Genomic DNA, 17,055 nt, shown 5'->3' with positions numbered 1-17,055 from the left:
CCGAGGGTGTGTACTGTACTGTAGAACATTCTGAGCATTCCTCTCGGTGGTGCTAAGTGAATCTTTATCAGCCTCACAACATAGTTCCCTCTGCCCTCTATGACAAATCCAGGTATGCTTTATATGTTTTGTATAAGACTGAAATCACAGGTAAAGCTGTGAAATGACATGGTATGTGCTTGTTGACATTCTTCTGAGGGCAGCTGTCTCAGAATAGGAATCATCTCAACATGCTTTATTTCTTTCTTACTTTTTCTCCTTTAAAAAAGGACTAATTTAGGCCTGGGATACCAGGTAGGTGCATTTAATTATCAGGTATGACATTAATCCAGCAGGCTGCAGACCTCATAGGGTAAGATTTGAATACCCCTGGTATATGGGGTCTTCAAGACTGCCATGCATTTCTCTTGTGAGCATGTAGACAAAGTTATCAACACACGTATACAATACTTTTACTCTGATAGAACTCCAATAGATTGGTTATAACACATATAAAACTATATAAAAACGTTTTAAAGTCTCTCTCTCCCCGTCTCTCACACACCCACATGCACGCACGCATACACACACAAGTGCTAAACAAGTAGCGTGAAGTACTTTACACAAAGGACTTCACGCTGCTTGCCTAGCACGCACACACACACACACACACAAACACACAAAATAATGACAACACCTCCTTGGTCTTTGTGTTTTAATGGACAGTGTGACAATTACAAAAGTGAAAATTAGAACCCTTCTCTACTCTACGTCCCTTCCTCCTCTCCTCTTTTCATCCCTCACTTCCCCATCTTCTTCTTGTGCATCTGGTAGCACTGTTCACAGGCGATGGACAGGCCCACAACCAGAGAAACAAACTCCTCAAAGTTCACCTCTCCATCACCATTAGAGTCCAGATCCTTCATGATCTTGTCTACTGTGGCTGGGTCCTTCTGAGACTGAAAGGAAGACAGGGACGTTTTAATAATACTGAATGTTAACAGCCTGTAATTTCACCGACATTAATATGGGACAACAGTGAAAGTCGTTACTCTTTATTGGGCAGGTACAGTACATGACAAGTAGGGCCAAGTTGTTTTGCTGACCACTTAAAATCAGGGAAAACTCTGGGCCCTAGTCAAACCTTATGACTAGGGCCCGAGTTTTTCCCTGGTTACCTCACGTGATCAGGAAAAACTCCTGTTCCTAATCATAAAGTGTGCATGTTTTCTGTATCAAACTAACACGGAGTGCTACTACAGCTAGTAGTAGATAGTAATAGAGATAATATATGGTGCATCCCAAATGGCACCCTATTGCCTATATAGTGCACTACTTTTGATCAGGGCCCATAGGGTAGTGCACTCTATAGGGAATAGGGTACCATTTGGGACTCAGCCTTAGTAGAGATAGTATTAGAGATGGCCACCTTGAGGAAGCCAGAGAGCTCGTTCTCCATCAGGTCCTTGAGCTCACGGCGGCTCAAAGTGTTGCTACTGCCTTCCTTAGCAGCATACCTGTGGAACACGGTGATCATGGACTCCATGGCACGTTCCAGTTCTGACGGCATGGCTGCAGGTCTGAGTGAGGTCACACAGAGAGAGAGACGGAGAGAGAGACGGAGAGAGAGACAGAGAGAGACGGAGAGAGAGACAGAGAGAGAGAGAGAGAGAGAGAGAGAGAAAGAGACGGCGAGAGAGAAAGAGAGAGAGAGAGAGAGCGAGAGAGAGAGAGAGAGATTACATTTGAATGCAAATTCAGAGTAAGAGATAGATGTTGGCTAAAGGAACTATATTTCATGAGTGAATTTCATAATCTGTGTGTGTGTGTGTGTGTGTGTGTGTGTGTGTGTGTATGTATTTGAGCATTAGAACGTGTTGAAGAGAATCAGTACCCTGTGCCATATGCCCTGCCTATTCCGATGAGATATGCTCTGATGAGTAATCTAGCAAACTTCCAACAACAAAAATTGATTACAAATACATTCCCATACATCCTGTACCAGTCAGATACACAAAGAAAACACAGATACTTTGACCTAACTTGACCTGGTTTTAGTGAATTAGATAGAGAAATGGATTAGAAAAGAGAGGTAGTAAAAAATGATGTAGTATGAGATAAGAGAGAAAATTACTGAATGTGTGGAAAATGTAGTCCAAAACTGGGTAGAAGGAAAGACAAACTAGACAAGAGAAAGAGAGGCTGCACCAACACTGAGGAAACACGTGTGTGTACATGTCGACAGTCAGCTCGAAACCATTCATTCCAAGTGAGCCACACCCTGGTGTTGTCTCTCTGGACTCCACTGAGTTAATATTAGACAATTCTACATGATGGTTATTATCATTAGGGCTGAAAGGAAATGGATAGAATGAGTCAGAGCAGCAGATGGGGACTTGACTGGAACTTGAATGAAAGGAAACATTTATTTCAGTCAATTTCCTTCATGTTAAATAATATTTAAAAAACTCACTATATTTTAGGCAAAACAATTATAACACACACTATTATAATGCTATAATTGTTAAGCAAACATAACAGGTTATATATCTATATGTTGACCATGCTCTATTGCTCTTTTGACAAGTGTAATTATTTTAGTTATAAAAATTATGAAGTTTTAAAAGCTTTAATCAATGCAGAACACATAAAAAGGTAAGTCTGGAGACTGTAAAAAGTGTCTTATGTTCACTTTTATATTTACAGATGAAAAGTATGGACACCCACTCCATAGAAAACTGCACTTCAAAGTCAATCGCGCAAGACGAAGAATGCAAATATTTTCAGTCTGCATACTAGTTCCTGAGTTGAAGGAGGAGATCAGATAGGATTAACAAAACGATTTAGCTTGAATCAACTTTTTACATTCGTGTTAGAGGCTGAATTCTTACCGTTCACGAGTGTTGAGTTGGCGATTGAGAAGAGGTTGAATTGTGCAGAGTTGAGAAATATCGCGCCTGAGAATTTATAGACAGGCGACGCCCCGTATGCGCTGCCTTCAGTGATAGGAAGTAATGATACCGTGGATATTGAGCAAGACAGTAAGACTATGATAGTAGGTTACCTTGGTAAACCTATCAAACATAGTCAAGCTAATAATTTGCTCTGTGTAATAAAAACGATTAAAATGACTAACTCAACATATATGTTTTTCTCTAAATGATTAATAGCCCTACATTTTATTAATCTCCCACTTATACACAGAATAAACGAGATGGGCTAAACAATGAAAATTGAGAGTGAGGTAAAGAAAAATAGACATAGTCTACTGTAAATTATCAATTAGTATCGATTGTAATGACAAACAACTTGTTTGAGCAAGCACTACCATTAGAGTTGATCGGAGTGTTAATAATTAGCCAAGCAGTTGTAGCCAGAATTTATGATGGTGACCGTCCCTGATACTACATGTAGTGAGACTTTTACCTGTGTGATTTGTATCACTCTGGGAGTGGTCATGATGACGTGAGAGGCCAGACCTATTGGCACCCTATTCTCTATATTGTGCATTCATTTTCACATGGTTAAAAGTAGTGTACTATATGGAATAGCACATAGCATTTGGGTGTTTTTTTAATAAAGCAGCTCCAAACTGCTGCTCCAATAAGTAAGCTGCACTAAATCCAGTTATGCTCTCAGCAATAGAATAATTATTGTTATGTTTTCTGTACATTTCGATACATTTCGATTGAGAAAGCAGTGGTGTATATCTGTCTGCACCACATATCAAGACTGCATCGTTAAATAGCCAGAAAACAAAAATATGTCTCTGCAACCGCCATGTAAAGTGGTGCTAATGGAGGGGTGCAGCAGTTTTATTGTGCAACATTGAAACTTTTGGATGGGCATGTTCTTATGCCCTCTAGTGGAAATGCCTTGTAATGGTAGAGTACTGTACTAATCAAATTAAATTATATTCCTCACTTGCATCGTAAACAACAGGTGTAGACTAAAAGTGAAATTCTTAATATAGGTGAAAGATTTAAAATAAAGTTATACATGTAGTTGTTTGGGACTGTAGCAATGAGGGGAAGATGAATGAGGGGAAGATGCAATGACAGAGTTCTCTTTGTCTCTCCAATTCTATTCCTTCATTTTTTCTCTGGTCTGCTTCTCTGCCCGAACCCTTTTGTGTGTGCGTGCTTGCGTTTGTGTGTGTGTGTGTGTGTGTGGTGTGGGCATACGTTGTGAAGAGGGATGACATAATTTGCTGAGCAGAAAGACATGGGCATCCAGGGAGGGTCACCTAGCGACAACACCCAGCTTTATAAAAAAATATATATATTTTCGGCCTACACCTTTTTCCCTCTCAATCGTCTATACTCTTTCCCAGTGGTGGAAAAAGTACCCAATTGTCATACTTGAGTAAAAGTAAAAAATATCTTAATAGAAATTTACTCAAGTAAAAGTGAAAGTCACCCAGTAAAATACTACTTGAGTAAAAGTCTAAAAGTATTTGGTTTTAAATTTAAGTATCAAAAGTAAATGTAATTGCAAAAATGTACTTAAGTATCAAAAGGAAAAATACAAGTATAAATAATTTCTAATTCCTTACATTAAGCAAAGCAGACAACCACATTTTCTAGTTATTTTTAAAATGTACTGATAGCCAGGGGCACGCTCCAACTCTCAGACATAATTTAAAAACTAAGCATGTGTTTAGTGAGTTCACCAGATCAGAGGCAGTAGGGATGACCAGAGATGTCCTCTTGATAAGTGTGTGAATTAAACAATTTCAAGCACTTTTCGGTGTCAGGAAAAATGTATGGAGTAAAAACGACATCATTTTCTTTCGGAATGCAGTGAAGTAAAAGTAAAAGTTGTCAAAACAATGTATAGTACAGATACCACAAACATCTACTTAAGTAGTTTCAAGTATTTTTACTTCAGTTCTTTACACCACTACTCTTTCCCATTCTTTATTTCCCAACGCATCAGCAGCGTATAACTCACATATGACATTCAATGGCTCTTTGAGCCTCATTGTGCTCCACTACCCATGGCTTATCCTTAGAAAGAGATCATTTGTGCTGCTTGTCATGCTTGAGGGTTCTCTATTTGTATAACTCCTATGATAGTCAACTGAACTGCACAACCAAACAAGTTCTTTAATATTTTCAACTTGAATATCTACAGGGTCAGTGAGAGAAACAGCCAAACCAAACTGCCCACACCCAAGATGAATATTTGATATACTAAAAACTGAAGAAGGCACTATGTTGCCGAAACGTTGGTTGTTAGGTTTACCCAATTGAAACTGCCCACACCCAAGATGAATATTTGATATATTAAAAACTGAAGAAGGCACTATGTTGCCGAAACGTTGGTTGTTAGGTTTACCCAATTGTTGGAAGCATAAATAAAAATTGGGGTGTCAGGTAGCCTAGTGGTTAGAGTGTTGAACTTGTAGCTGAAAGGTTGCAAGATTGAATCCTCCAGCTGACCAGGTAAAAATCAGGTATATATGTACAAGAAGGCAGGGTAAAGTGACTAGACATCACAATGGATAACAATAACAGTCAAATTAAGAACTGAGCAGCAACAGCAAATTGTGTGTGTGTGTGTGTGTGTGTGTGTGTGTGTGTGTGTGTGTGTGTGTGTGTGTGTGTGTGTGTGTGTGTGTGTGTGTGTGTGTGTGTGTGTGTGTGTGTGTGTGTGTGTGTGTGTGTGTGTGTGTGTGTGTGCGCATATATATAGTTTAGTGAGTGTGTGTAGGGTCAGTTCAAGATAGAGTCAGTGCAGATACTGTAGTTCGGGTACCCTTACTTGACTATTTAGCAGTCTTATGGCTTGGGGGTGGAAGCTCTCTGGGAGCCTGTTGGTCCGAGAGCCGATGCTCCGGTACCGTTTGCCAGAAGGTAGCAGAGTGACCAGTCTATGGCTTGGGTGGCTGGAGTATTTGAAATTTGTTTGGGCCTTCCTCTAACACAGCCTGATATAGAGGTCCTGGATGGCAGGGATCTCGGCCTCTGTGATGTACTGGGCTGTCCGCACCACCCTCTGTTGTGAATTTCAGTCAAGGGCGGTGCATTTGCCATAGTGATGCAGCCAGTCAAGATGCTCTCTATGGTGCAGCTGTAGAACTTTTTGAAGATCTAAGTGCCCATGCCAAATCTTTTCAGCCTCCTGAGAGAGAAGAGGCGCTGCCGTGCGCTGACCATGTTAGGTCCTGAGTGATGTGGAGGCCAAGGAACTGAAAGCTTTCTACCAGCTCCACAACAGCCTCATCGACGTGGTTGGGGGCGCGCTCTCCCCTCTTTTTCCTATAGTCAACGATCAGTCTTACTTTAAAAATATAACTAGGCAAGTCAGTTAAGAACACATTTTTATTTACAGTGATGTCCTAGGAACAGTGGTTTAACTGCCTTGATCAGGGGCAGAACAATATATTTGTACCTTGTCAGCTCGGGGATTTGATCTAGCAAGATTTTGGATACTGGACCTAACGCTCTAACCACTAAGCTACCTGCCACCCTGACAATGACGGAGAGGTTGTTGTCCTGCTAAGTCTCTGACCTTCTCCCTGTAGGCTGTCTCATCGCCCCTGTGTTGAAGATCAGCGTGGCGGAGGTGTTGTTGCCTATCCTCACCACCTGGGGCAGGCCCGTCAAGAAGTCCAGGATCCAGCTGCAGAGGGAGGGGTTCAGTCCCAGGGTCCCTAGCTTGGTGAAGAGTTTGGAGGGGACTATGTTGTTGAACTCTCTGATCTGTAGATCTGTAGTCTGTAGTCTATGAACATCATTCTCACATAGTTATTTCCCCCCTTTTCCAGGTGGGAGAGGGAAGTGTGAAGTAAAATTAAAGATTGCATTATCTGTGGATCTGTTGGGGCGGTATACAAATTGGAGTGGGTATAGGGTGTCTGGGAAGATGGTGTTGATAGGTGTCATGACCAGCCTTTCAAAGCACTTCATAATTACAGATGTGAGTGCTACAGGGCGATAGTCATTTAGGCAGGTTACCTTGTTGGGAACAGGGACAATAGTGGTCAGCTTGAAACATGTTGGGACTACAGACTGGGACAAGGATAGATTTAAAATGTCTGTTAAGACACTTGCCAGCTGGTCTGCGCATGCTTTAAGAACCGGGCCCGGGTATTCCATCCAGCGGCCCTGTGATTGTTAACTTGTTTAACCGTTTTGCTCACACTGGCCACGGAGAGTCAAATCACACAGTCATCCGGAAAAACAGAGCCTTTCACGGAAGACACAGTGTTACATTCCTCGAAGCGTCGTTGGAATGAGGTGAGGACCAAAGCGCAGCGTGGTAAGTGTTCATCATTATATTTATTAAACATAGAACACTAAACAAAATAACAAAGGAGAACGAAACGCAACAGTTCTGTAAGGTGACATCCACTACACAGAAAATAATCACCCACAAAACACAATGAAAAACAGGCTACCTAAATATGGCTCCCAATCAGAGACAACGACTGACACCTGCCTCTGATTGAGAACCATACTAGGCCAAACACATAGAAAAGTGGGGGGGGCAAAAGCCCTGGAGTTTTGGAGATATTGCAATTGCTGCTAAATCCCTACCAAGAATGTCGAAAGGAGCCAAAGTTTGGATAAGAGCATTTTAAACAAGGCACGGCCACCAGACCCTATGCCTTGGAGATATGAGGGCAATTTTATCCCGGGCACTCACCAATGGACAGTTCACTGAGGTAATGATCCGTTGTGGGTTAATTGCTCAACTCGCTGAGCTGGAGTTAAGCCAGTACACACAACACCTATGGGACTGCTTGAGAGATATGTTCCCTACCATGCGAGGCATGAGTAGACTATCTGACTATAAATCTGGACCCGACTCAGATTTCGGAGATTGGATAGATAACCTGAAACAGAAATGGCTTGAGGATTTCGGAGAGCACCATGACCATTCTGAAGCCACCGAGAACATGTTTTATGACAGACTCTGCCGCAACCTCCCAGAAAAAGTGCAGATGCAACTAAGGGATGTCGTGGGCTGGGATAAGAAAGGCGGGTGGGGAACGCAAGGATTATATATGACACCACTGCCAGAACTGGCTTCGTGATAAACAAGCAGAGGAATCAAGAAAACAGGGGCTTGATGGTGCAGTAAAAAAGGCCCAATTGGCTCAATTGGAGAGGAGTAATAAAGGAGGTGAGCCTGACATGGTGATGATGGACACTCCTGTCCCTACAGCGCCCCCAAGTGGACCTGCGTCACAACCACAGCCCATAGTGTCTTTTGTACAATTTCCCCCTCAGACCTATGGGAACCCACAACCATGGGGACCACCATCACCCAGAATGCCACCTATGCAATGCTGGGGTGTGGACAATTTGGACACATGAGGAGCCAATGTCCACAAAATCCTCAATATCAAGGATGGGCTACAACACCTGGAGTGAACCGAAGAGGGAGAGGACATTCAGAGGAGGACACAGAGGAGGATACCAACAACAAGGTGGATATCAGCAGCAACCCCAAACCTATGGAGGACCTCCCTAGCAGGCACAAGGAGGTTACCAGCCTAGTCCTGGCCACCAAGGAGGACGCGGAGGAAATCAACCACAGAGAGGGGGAAGAGGTGGTGTCTGGCCACAAGGAAATCAGAACACCAACAGTTCCTATTTTCCTGACGATCAGCAATGAAGAGGCCCAGACCCTTTCCTCCAGTGTCCCCAGTACATATTCGAAGATGGGGAAAAAATACCCAATAATCAAACTTCAGGTACATGGAAGAACTATCCCATTCTTAATTGACACTGGAGCCCACTGTTCTTGCTTAGGTGCACCAGCCTGACCTCTGTGACACTGCCCTGACCTCTCTGACACTGCCCTGACTGATGCTGACCTGGAGCTTTTCGTTGACGGTTCTGCATATATAGATCAAACTACAGGGAAGAAACATGCAGGGTTTGGTATTGTGACAGTTGATAGAACCACTCACATACAACAACCATTACCAGATGCTTTCTCAGCTCAACAGGCCGAACTTTAGGCCCTAACCGCTGTCTGTAAAATGGGAGAAGGGAAAAGGGTTACAATTTTCTCTGATTCTGCTTATGCAATAGGGGTTCGTTTCTCCTGGTGTGGTGTCTGCAGGAGTAGGGGTTTTCACAATGCTTGTGGAAGTCCTATTCATAACAGAACTATGGTTTTAGATCTCTTGGAGGCTACGATGCTGCCCTCTGCTTTGGCTATTGTGAAGGTTGCTGCTCACACCGGGGGGAAAGATTTTGTGAGTATGGGTAATGCCATGGCAGACGAGGCTGCTAAATTGGCTGCCTCAAAGTGTCATAGCCACTCCACGTTCTTCTCTTCTCTCTTCTACACCAATGCCATGATTACTGCATATATATGTGATAACATTTGTTTCCTGATTGAAAAATACTGGGTAATGGAGATGTACTGCTTTAGTTCTCAGGCTGAGAACTAAAGCACCTGCTGATAGTCACGCAGCCTCAAGGTTGTTAAAGGAAACGTACATCGCCCCATGCAAAAGACCACCCACCTATCAAGTTAACCAGGTCTGTCTGTGTCTGTCTATTGTATAATAATGCCAAAATATTTGCATCTGGAATTTGTCTTCCAGCATCAGTAGAACACCACCAGTCACACAAGGAGAATGGTCTAATGCAAAGAGAGTTGGCCCAAGCAAGCGCAGGTTACACCTGAAGCATGAGGACTTGCAGCGAGTGGTGAACTTCATCAACAACTACGCAGAGGATAATGCAATACTATTACCAGGACACCACCCAGGACACAAAGACTTTGGTGGAAAGCTGCTGCCATCCCATTTGACAAAAGCAGCAGTGTGGCGACTCTACAAGGAATCGATGACAACACTTGGTATGTGAAGCATAAACAACACGTTTTGATTATTTAATTGACCTCCAACATGATTGCCACTACTTTTATTGATCTCACATTATTTCTGTATTTTCCAGAGGTACGTGTAGACGGGGCTGTGTGTTATTTTTTTAACTTCTAGTTTCCAAGATGATGTTTCTGTATGCAGTGCTGCTGCTCTGCACATTTTTACGTAAGTGAAACTTACCTTAAAATGACGCATTAACAAATGATATTACGTTTTACGTTACATTTTCCTTTCATTCACTTATCTTTGTAACGGCTGTCTTCGGGTGAAAGAGAGGAGGACCAAAATGCAGCGTGATGATAATCCATATTTTAATAGGCTACTTAAACAACGAACAAAAAACAACAAACTGACAGAAAGAACCGAAGACGCTACAGTCCCGAACTAGTGAATACAGAACAGATGAACACACGAACAGGAACAATCACCCACAAAACATACTACAAAACAGGCTACCTAAATATGGTTCCCAATCAGAGACAATGACTAACACCTGCCTCTGATTGAGAACCATATCAGGCCAAACGAGAAACCCCAGATAGAAACAGAAAACTAGACACACAACATAGAATGCCCACTCAGCTCACGTCCTGACCAACACTAAAACAAAGAAAATACAAAAGAACTATGGTCAGAATGTGACAATCTTAATGTTCTTTTGTTGTTTACAGGTGCACTTTCCTTCTGACCCTATGCAGCCAGGTCCCATCTACTTTAACTCCTCGCAACTGCAGTGGCCAAAACAAGAACAAGTTTGTGCTCTGGTATTGTGCCTGACGGACCATGCACAAGCTCCGCCACAGTCGGGACCTTAACTTCCTTCACTTTTCAAACAGTCCATTTATATTTTCCAACGGAGCTATACATTTGGGTGAGTTTCTTTTCTCGCCTGAGTAGCCTTGTTTCACTGCCAAAAATACAATTAAACAACCTAGTGTTCAGCGAAATAACAACACAATGTCAAATACAGGCAGCCTAGTCAAATAATTAACATCCAATCACATTAACTGTTTCTCTCTCGCGGGAATTCCACTAACGGTCTGTATGTAGGCAAACGTAGCTGCTGCTCATGTTGGTATCTGTACTGATGGCGCAAAAGCCATGACAGGGAGACATAGTGGAGAGATAACTCGCGTGCAAGCAGTTGCTCCCGACGCCACTTGGGTACACTAGCAACTTTTTCCCAGAATCTCCGGATATATTTCTGACACTCACCTATTCTGACCAAATAACTCATCATAAACTTTACTAAAAAATACATGTTGTACAGCAAATGAAAGATACACTAGTTCTTAATGCAATCGCCATGTTAGAATTCTAAAAATAACTTTAGTACGACATACAGCTTACGTTATAGCGAGACAGCGCCCAAAATCAGGGCGGAAAATAATACTAAACATTTTCGACAGAAATACGAAATAACATCATAAATGGTTCCTACTTTTGCTGAGCTTCCATCAGAATCTTGTACAAGGGGTCCTTTGTCCAGAACAATCGTTGTTTGGTTTTAGAATGTCCTTTTTTCCTGTCGAATTAGCAACCAAAACTAGCCAAGTGGCGCGAAGCTGTCCATCATCACCAAACGCAGAGAACGGAACACGCCAAAACTCACGATAAACTTTCAATAATCTGATAAAACTATATTGAAAAAACATACTTTACGATGATATTATCACATTTATCAAATTAAATCAAAGCCGGAGATATTAGCCGTCTATAACGAAAGCTTTTCAGAAGGCAGTCCAGAGTTCCTTCCCGCGCCTTCCTGAACAAAGGAAATTGGGGTCATGTCATTCCAAGAGCTCTCTTTTGACCTCAGATCAAGCTATACACCCCATTTCACCTCTCACTGCCTATTGACATCTAGTGGAAGGCGTATGAAGTGCATGTATAGCCATAGATTTGAAGCAAATGAATAGGAAGGCCCTGGAACAGAGCCTCGATTTCAGATTTTTCACTTCCAAACAGGAAGTTTGCTGCAAAATGAGTTCTGTTTTACTCACAGATATAATTCAAACGGTTTTAGAAACTTGAGAGTGTTTTCTATCCAATAGTAATAATAATATGCATATTGTACGAGCAAGAATTGAGTACGAGGCAGTTTAATTTGGGAACGATTTTTTACAAAGTGAAAACAGCGCCCCCATATCCCAAAGAGGGTTTACCTGTGGAGAGTTATTCATATTTTGTTTTATGAACAAATAAGGTTTTATATGTAAGATGGTTAAACTTCTTATGGCTGCAAGGGAAAGTATTGAGTAGCCAGATAAAACATGCCCATTTCAAACGGCCTCGTACTCAATTCTTGCTCGTACAATATGCATATTATTATTACTATTGGATAGAAAACACTCTCTAGTTTCTAAAACCGTTTGAATTATTTCTCTGAGTGAAACAGAACTCGTTCTGCAGCACATTTCCTGACCAGGAAGTGGAATGTCTGAAATCGTCGCTCTGTTCAACTTCCTGCCTATACATGGGCATGGCACGTAAGAGTCTACGTACACTTCATAGGCCTTCCTCTGGATGTCAAGAGGCTGAGAGAGAAGACATTTTGTGTTTATCTTCATCTGAATTGGAATACAAGGTCTTTGTATGACGTGTCCCTCATTTCCGGTACTCTGAAGCGCGCGACTTGGACAGTGGGATTGCCTTCTGTTTTGCTGCCGTTATGGACGACAACTATCTCCGGCTCGGATTTTATTTGATACATGTGACCATATCATCGTAACGTATGTTTTTTCAATATAGTTTAATCAGATTATTGAAATTTTTTCGGGAGTTTTGCCGTGTTCCGTTCTCTGACTTTGTTGACGTTGGAGAGATCTGTGCCACTCGGCTAGTGTGCATGCTAAATGAAGAGGGATATTTGCCGTTCCAGATCAAAACAACGACTGTTCTGGACAAAGGACACCTTGTCCAACATTCTGACGGAAGATCACCAAAAGTAAGAAACATTTTATGATGCTATTTCTAATATCTGTCGTGCATGTGAACTGGTCGTGGGCGCCCAAGTGTTTCTGGCTATTGTGGCTACGCTAATATAACGCTACATTTTGTTTTCGCTGTAAAACATTTAATAAATCGGAAATATTGTCTGGAATCACAAGATGCCTGTCTTTCAATTGCTGTACACTATGTATTTTTCAGAAATGTTTTATGATGAGTAATTAGGTATTTGACGTTGGTGTCTGTAAATATTATGGCTGCTTTCGGTGCAATTTCTGATTGTAGCTGAAATGTAAACTATGATTTATACCTGAAATATGCAAATTTTTCGAACAAAACATATGCTATACAATAAATATGTTATCAGACTGTCATCTGATGAAGTTGTTTCTTGGTTAGTGGCTATTTATATCTTTATTTGGTCGAATTTGTGATAGCTACTGATGGAGTAAAAACTGATGGAGTAAGAATAGTGGTGTCTTTTGCTAACGTGGTTAGCTAATAGATTTACATATTGTGTCTTCCCTGTAAAACATTTTCAAAATCGGACATGTTGGCTTGATTCACAAGATGTGTACCTTTCATCTGGTGTCTTGGACTTGTTAATGTGTGAAAGTTAAATATTTAAAAAAAATATCTTTTGAATTTCGCGCCCTGCACTTGAGCTGGATGTTGTCATAAGTGTACCGGTGTCGGGCTGCAGCCCAAACAGGTTAAACAAAGAGCAAAATTATGAATTATTATTATATTATTATTTGTGCCCTGGTCCTATAAGAGCTCTTTGTCACTTCCCATGAGCCGGGTTGTGACAAAAACACTCATTCTTATGTTTAATAAATGTATTGTATAGTGTGTGTGTGGCAGGCTTACAATGATGGCAAAAACAACATTTGAGAGTGCGCTGACCCTGGTGCTAGAGGGGGTATGCAGCTGGAGGTTGAATGTTTGAAGGGGTACGGGACTATAAAAAGTTTGGGAACCACTAGACTGGAGGATGGTACGGCGCTGGTGGAAAGCTATGGCTGGGGTGAATGGGGACCAGGTGTGCGCAATGACACAATTCCGGAGGGATCCTTGACAGTACCCCCCCCCGACGCATGGCACTAGCAGCGTAACGACACTGGCCCCGAGAACGAACACTGGAACGCAGAGCGGGTCAATCAGGACCCTATGCAGTTGCCGAAGTTGCGCCACAACCGGTGCGTCCGACGATGCTGCAACTGGTCCGTCCGACGATGCTGCAACTGGTCCGTCCGACGCACCGGTTGTGGCGCAGTCGGACGGGCCAGTTGCAGCGGCTGAGGTTGCGTCATCAGACGGACCAGTTGTGGCGACATCGGACGGCCCAGTTGCAGCTGCAGAAGTTGCGGCAGGCACCGGACAGACCAGTCGCAGCTTCGTCGGACGGCCCCTTCCCGCTGTCTCCCTTAATGGTCAATTATTCTGTCACGTTGGTATGACGAGACTAGACCAAGACGAAGACCAAACAAACACGTATACAAAACACAGGGTTGAGACCCAAACAAAAGAGCGAGGAGTACCTCGAATAAATACACAATCGCACAATGATACCACACAGAACGAGACCCGAGAATCATCTGCGCAATACAAGTGGCACGAAAGCCAAAACAACACAGCACAACAGACATTGGAACATTAATCGAAAGCCCAATGGAAACCAAAAGGCACACTTATACAATTACTAATCGGGGGAGAATGGGGACCAGGTGTGTGTAATGACACAGTTCCGGAGGGATACGTGACAGAGCTCTCCAGTAGGTTCCAAATATTCAAAGGCCATTTTCTCAAAAGTGTTTACAAGTTTATCAACTTTCAAAGCAGAATTACTTTCCCATTGTTCCTCAGAATTGCAGATGATATACCATTTTGTAGTTCTGAGTCTCTACTTTTATCTGTCATGACGTTGGTCTATTTGGGTACAGCAAGCCCCATCCCCCCATCCCCCTCTCCCTGCCTCTCCCTGCCCCCTACAACTAGGCTGCTGTGGTCAAAGAGTAGAAGACCCTGGCCATGCAGTATAGCAGAGGGTACACTTTCATAGAGAACAAAGGGATTTCTTCCACCTCATAGAACTTGAGGTACGAACACATTTCATGTTCCGGGGAAAGTATAAAAGATTGGTGAAGAATCCAGCTATGAACTGGTCCGTTTGTCACAACTTGGGAAACTCATGGGAGACTGTGTGGCTACATTACCATACCGCTGTTTATATAATAGCCTCAGATATGAGGTTTACATCTAATTGTTGTATAAGATGAATGAGTGAGTATGATACTGTTTGTATAATTGTGTAATATGATTTTGGACTGTTTAATGAAGAAAAATACAATTCCCTTTTGATTTGAACTAAATCAGAGGACCGCCCCTGAGCCCAGTTAGGGTCAGACATCCTGGGACAGCCCTTTTCTGCAATTCCGAATAAAACCCAACTTTGAGAAATGATCACCAGACCATGTTTTTCTCCATTAGGAGTGGACGAAGGTTGCAGACCATTGCTGAATCTTTAAACCATACCACGTGGTTAAACTCTTAGACTATCGATACCGACAGAATAAGAACAAGTCTTTGATATTGATTACTAGTCTGCAGCTAGGAATTCGGTATCATTGAACGCGAAGAACGACAACCGCCGAAACATCCATTCTATAACGAATGTCACTCTGAACTATCCACAATAACCACGACAGAGAGAGGGAGAGAGAGGCCGAAACTCTCCAACAGAAACAAACTTTTCACCAGCGATCAAGACGACACACTGAGCGTAAATATATATATATTGATTGCAATTGTTCCCGTATGAGTGAGCGTTCATGTGCAAGGAATTAGCATCTCAATTGTAATAGACTTCTTAGTCGAGCCTCACTCCCCCTCTTGTCTAACAAGTCGCCATGTCGGTTTAGCCCACTAGGGCGATTCTCCTATCATTTCTTGTAACCATATGTACTTTGTTTGTTTGTTTATGCATTTCTGTGAATTACTTAGTTAGTAATAAATAAATGATTTAAGACAATTGATGTATGGATGACTCATAGTGAAGACTGGGTTCGTGCAGATAACCAACAATTTACGACGTTTGGAATGAGACTAACGTGAGGTAAAGTAAATAATTCATTAATTCGAAGACTAATTGATCAGATAAAATATCTGAAAAGTTATTTTAGGAAATGATAACTTTGTAATCTGAATATTTTTCCTTGGTGCCCCAACTTCCTAGTTCATTAGTTACGTTATTAATCAGTTGATCGCGTAATAACTAATTACAGAGAATCTTTGATAAAAACTATAAGTCTTCAATTTAATGATAGTAAAGACACGACATATCCAATGTAAAAAACACAATTTCAAATGCTGCTACATAAGACCGATTTGAGCCGGTCGGTCACATATGGACTTGGTATTTCACCAAATAGGGCTATCTTCTGTATACCACCCCTACCTTGTCACAACACAACTGATTGGCTCAAAAAAATTATTTCCTCAAAAGGAGGAAAGAAATTCCACAAATTAATTAACTTTGAATATGGCACACCTGTTAATTGAAATGCATTCCAGGTGACTACCTCATGAAGCTGGTTGAGAGAATGCCAAGAGTTTGCAAAGCTGTCATCAAGACAAGGCGTGGCTACTTTGAAGAATCTCAAATATAAAATATATTTTGCTTTTTTTTAACACTTTTTGGGTTACTACATGATTCCATATGTGTTATTTCATTGTTTTGATGTCTTCACTACTATTCTACAATGCACAAAATAGTGCAAATAAAGAAAAACCCTGGAATGAGTAGGTGTGTCCAAACTTTTGACTGGTACTGTATATGGTCTTTTTGCATGTTTGATGTCTCGCTGGAAGTCGTAGTAAGCTTTCTTGTATGCGTCAGTGTCCTGTTCATTGTAAGCAATAGCTCTAACCTTAAGCCTGGACGGATATTGCCTGTAATACATGGTTTTTGGTTTGGATACGTTCTTATAGGCACTGTGAAGATGACATTGTCTATGCACTTATTGATGAAGCCTGTGACTGTTGTGGTAAACTCCTCAATGCTATTGGATGAATCCTGGAACATATTCCAATCTTTACTAGCAAAACAGTCATAAAGCTTTGCGTCTGTTTCATCCAACCACTTGCGTATTGAGCGCATCACTGGTACTTCCTGTTTGAGCTTTTGTTTGTAAACAGTTGGTAGAAGTGAGGTAGATCGGTTTTAAGTCTCCCCGAGTTGAAGTCTCTGCCCACCAGAAACGCTGCCTCTG

General features: G+C 41.9%; 1 protein-coding gene across 1 annotated transcript; it reads right to left on the bottom strand.

The window, feature by feature from the left end:
- Positions 1 to 679: 679 nt before the first annotated feature.
- Positions 680 to 2,998, bottom strand: LOC120041145 (protein S100-A1-like). The gene is made up of 3 exons (XM_038986102.1): positions 2,871 to 2,998; positions 1,409 to 1,559; positions 680 to 938 (listed from the first exon to the last, which is right to left on the bottom strand). The coding sequence occupies exons 2-3, from the start codon at positions 1,547 to 1,549 to the stop codon at positions 780 to 782; spliced, it is 300 nt and encodes a 99-aa protein (XP_038842030.1). The 5' UTR covers positions 1,550 to 1,559; positions 2,871 to 2,998; the 3' UTR covers positions 680 to 779.
- Positions 2,999 to 17,055: the final 14,057 nt, after the last annotated feature.

Source organism: Salvelinus namaycush, unplaced genomic scaffold (genome assembly GCF_016432855.1).
Source record: "Salvelinus namaycush isolate Seneca unplaced genomic scaffold, SaNama_1.0 Scaffold41, whole genome shotgun sequence".
Taxonomy (NCBI): domain Eukaryota; kingdom Metazoa; phylum Chordata; class Actinopteri; order Salmoniformes; family Salmonidae; genus Salvelinus; species Salvelinus namaycush.
This window is presented reverse-complemented; position numbering and strand designations above follow the sequence as displayed.

Bases quoted from the DNA above. Each gene is read 5' to 3' on its own strand.
- LOC120041145 (XM_038986102.1), bottom strand. From the start codon at position 1,549: ATGCCGTCAGAACTGGAACGTGCCATGGAGTCCATGATCACCGTGTTC. The intron at 939-1,408 runs GTGGCCATCTCT...TCTTCCTTTCAG, and splicing joins AGCTCTCTGGCTTCCTCAAG to TCTCAGAAGGACCCAGCCAC.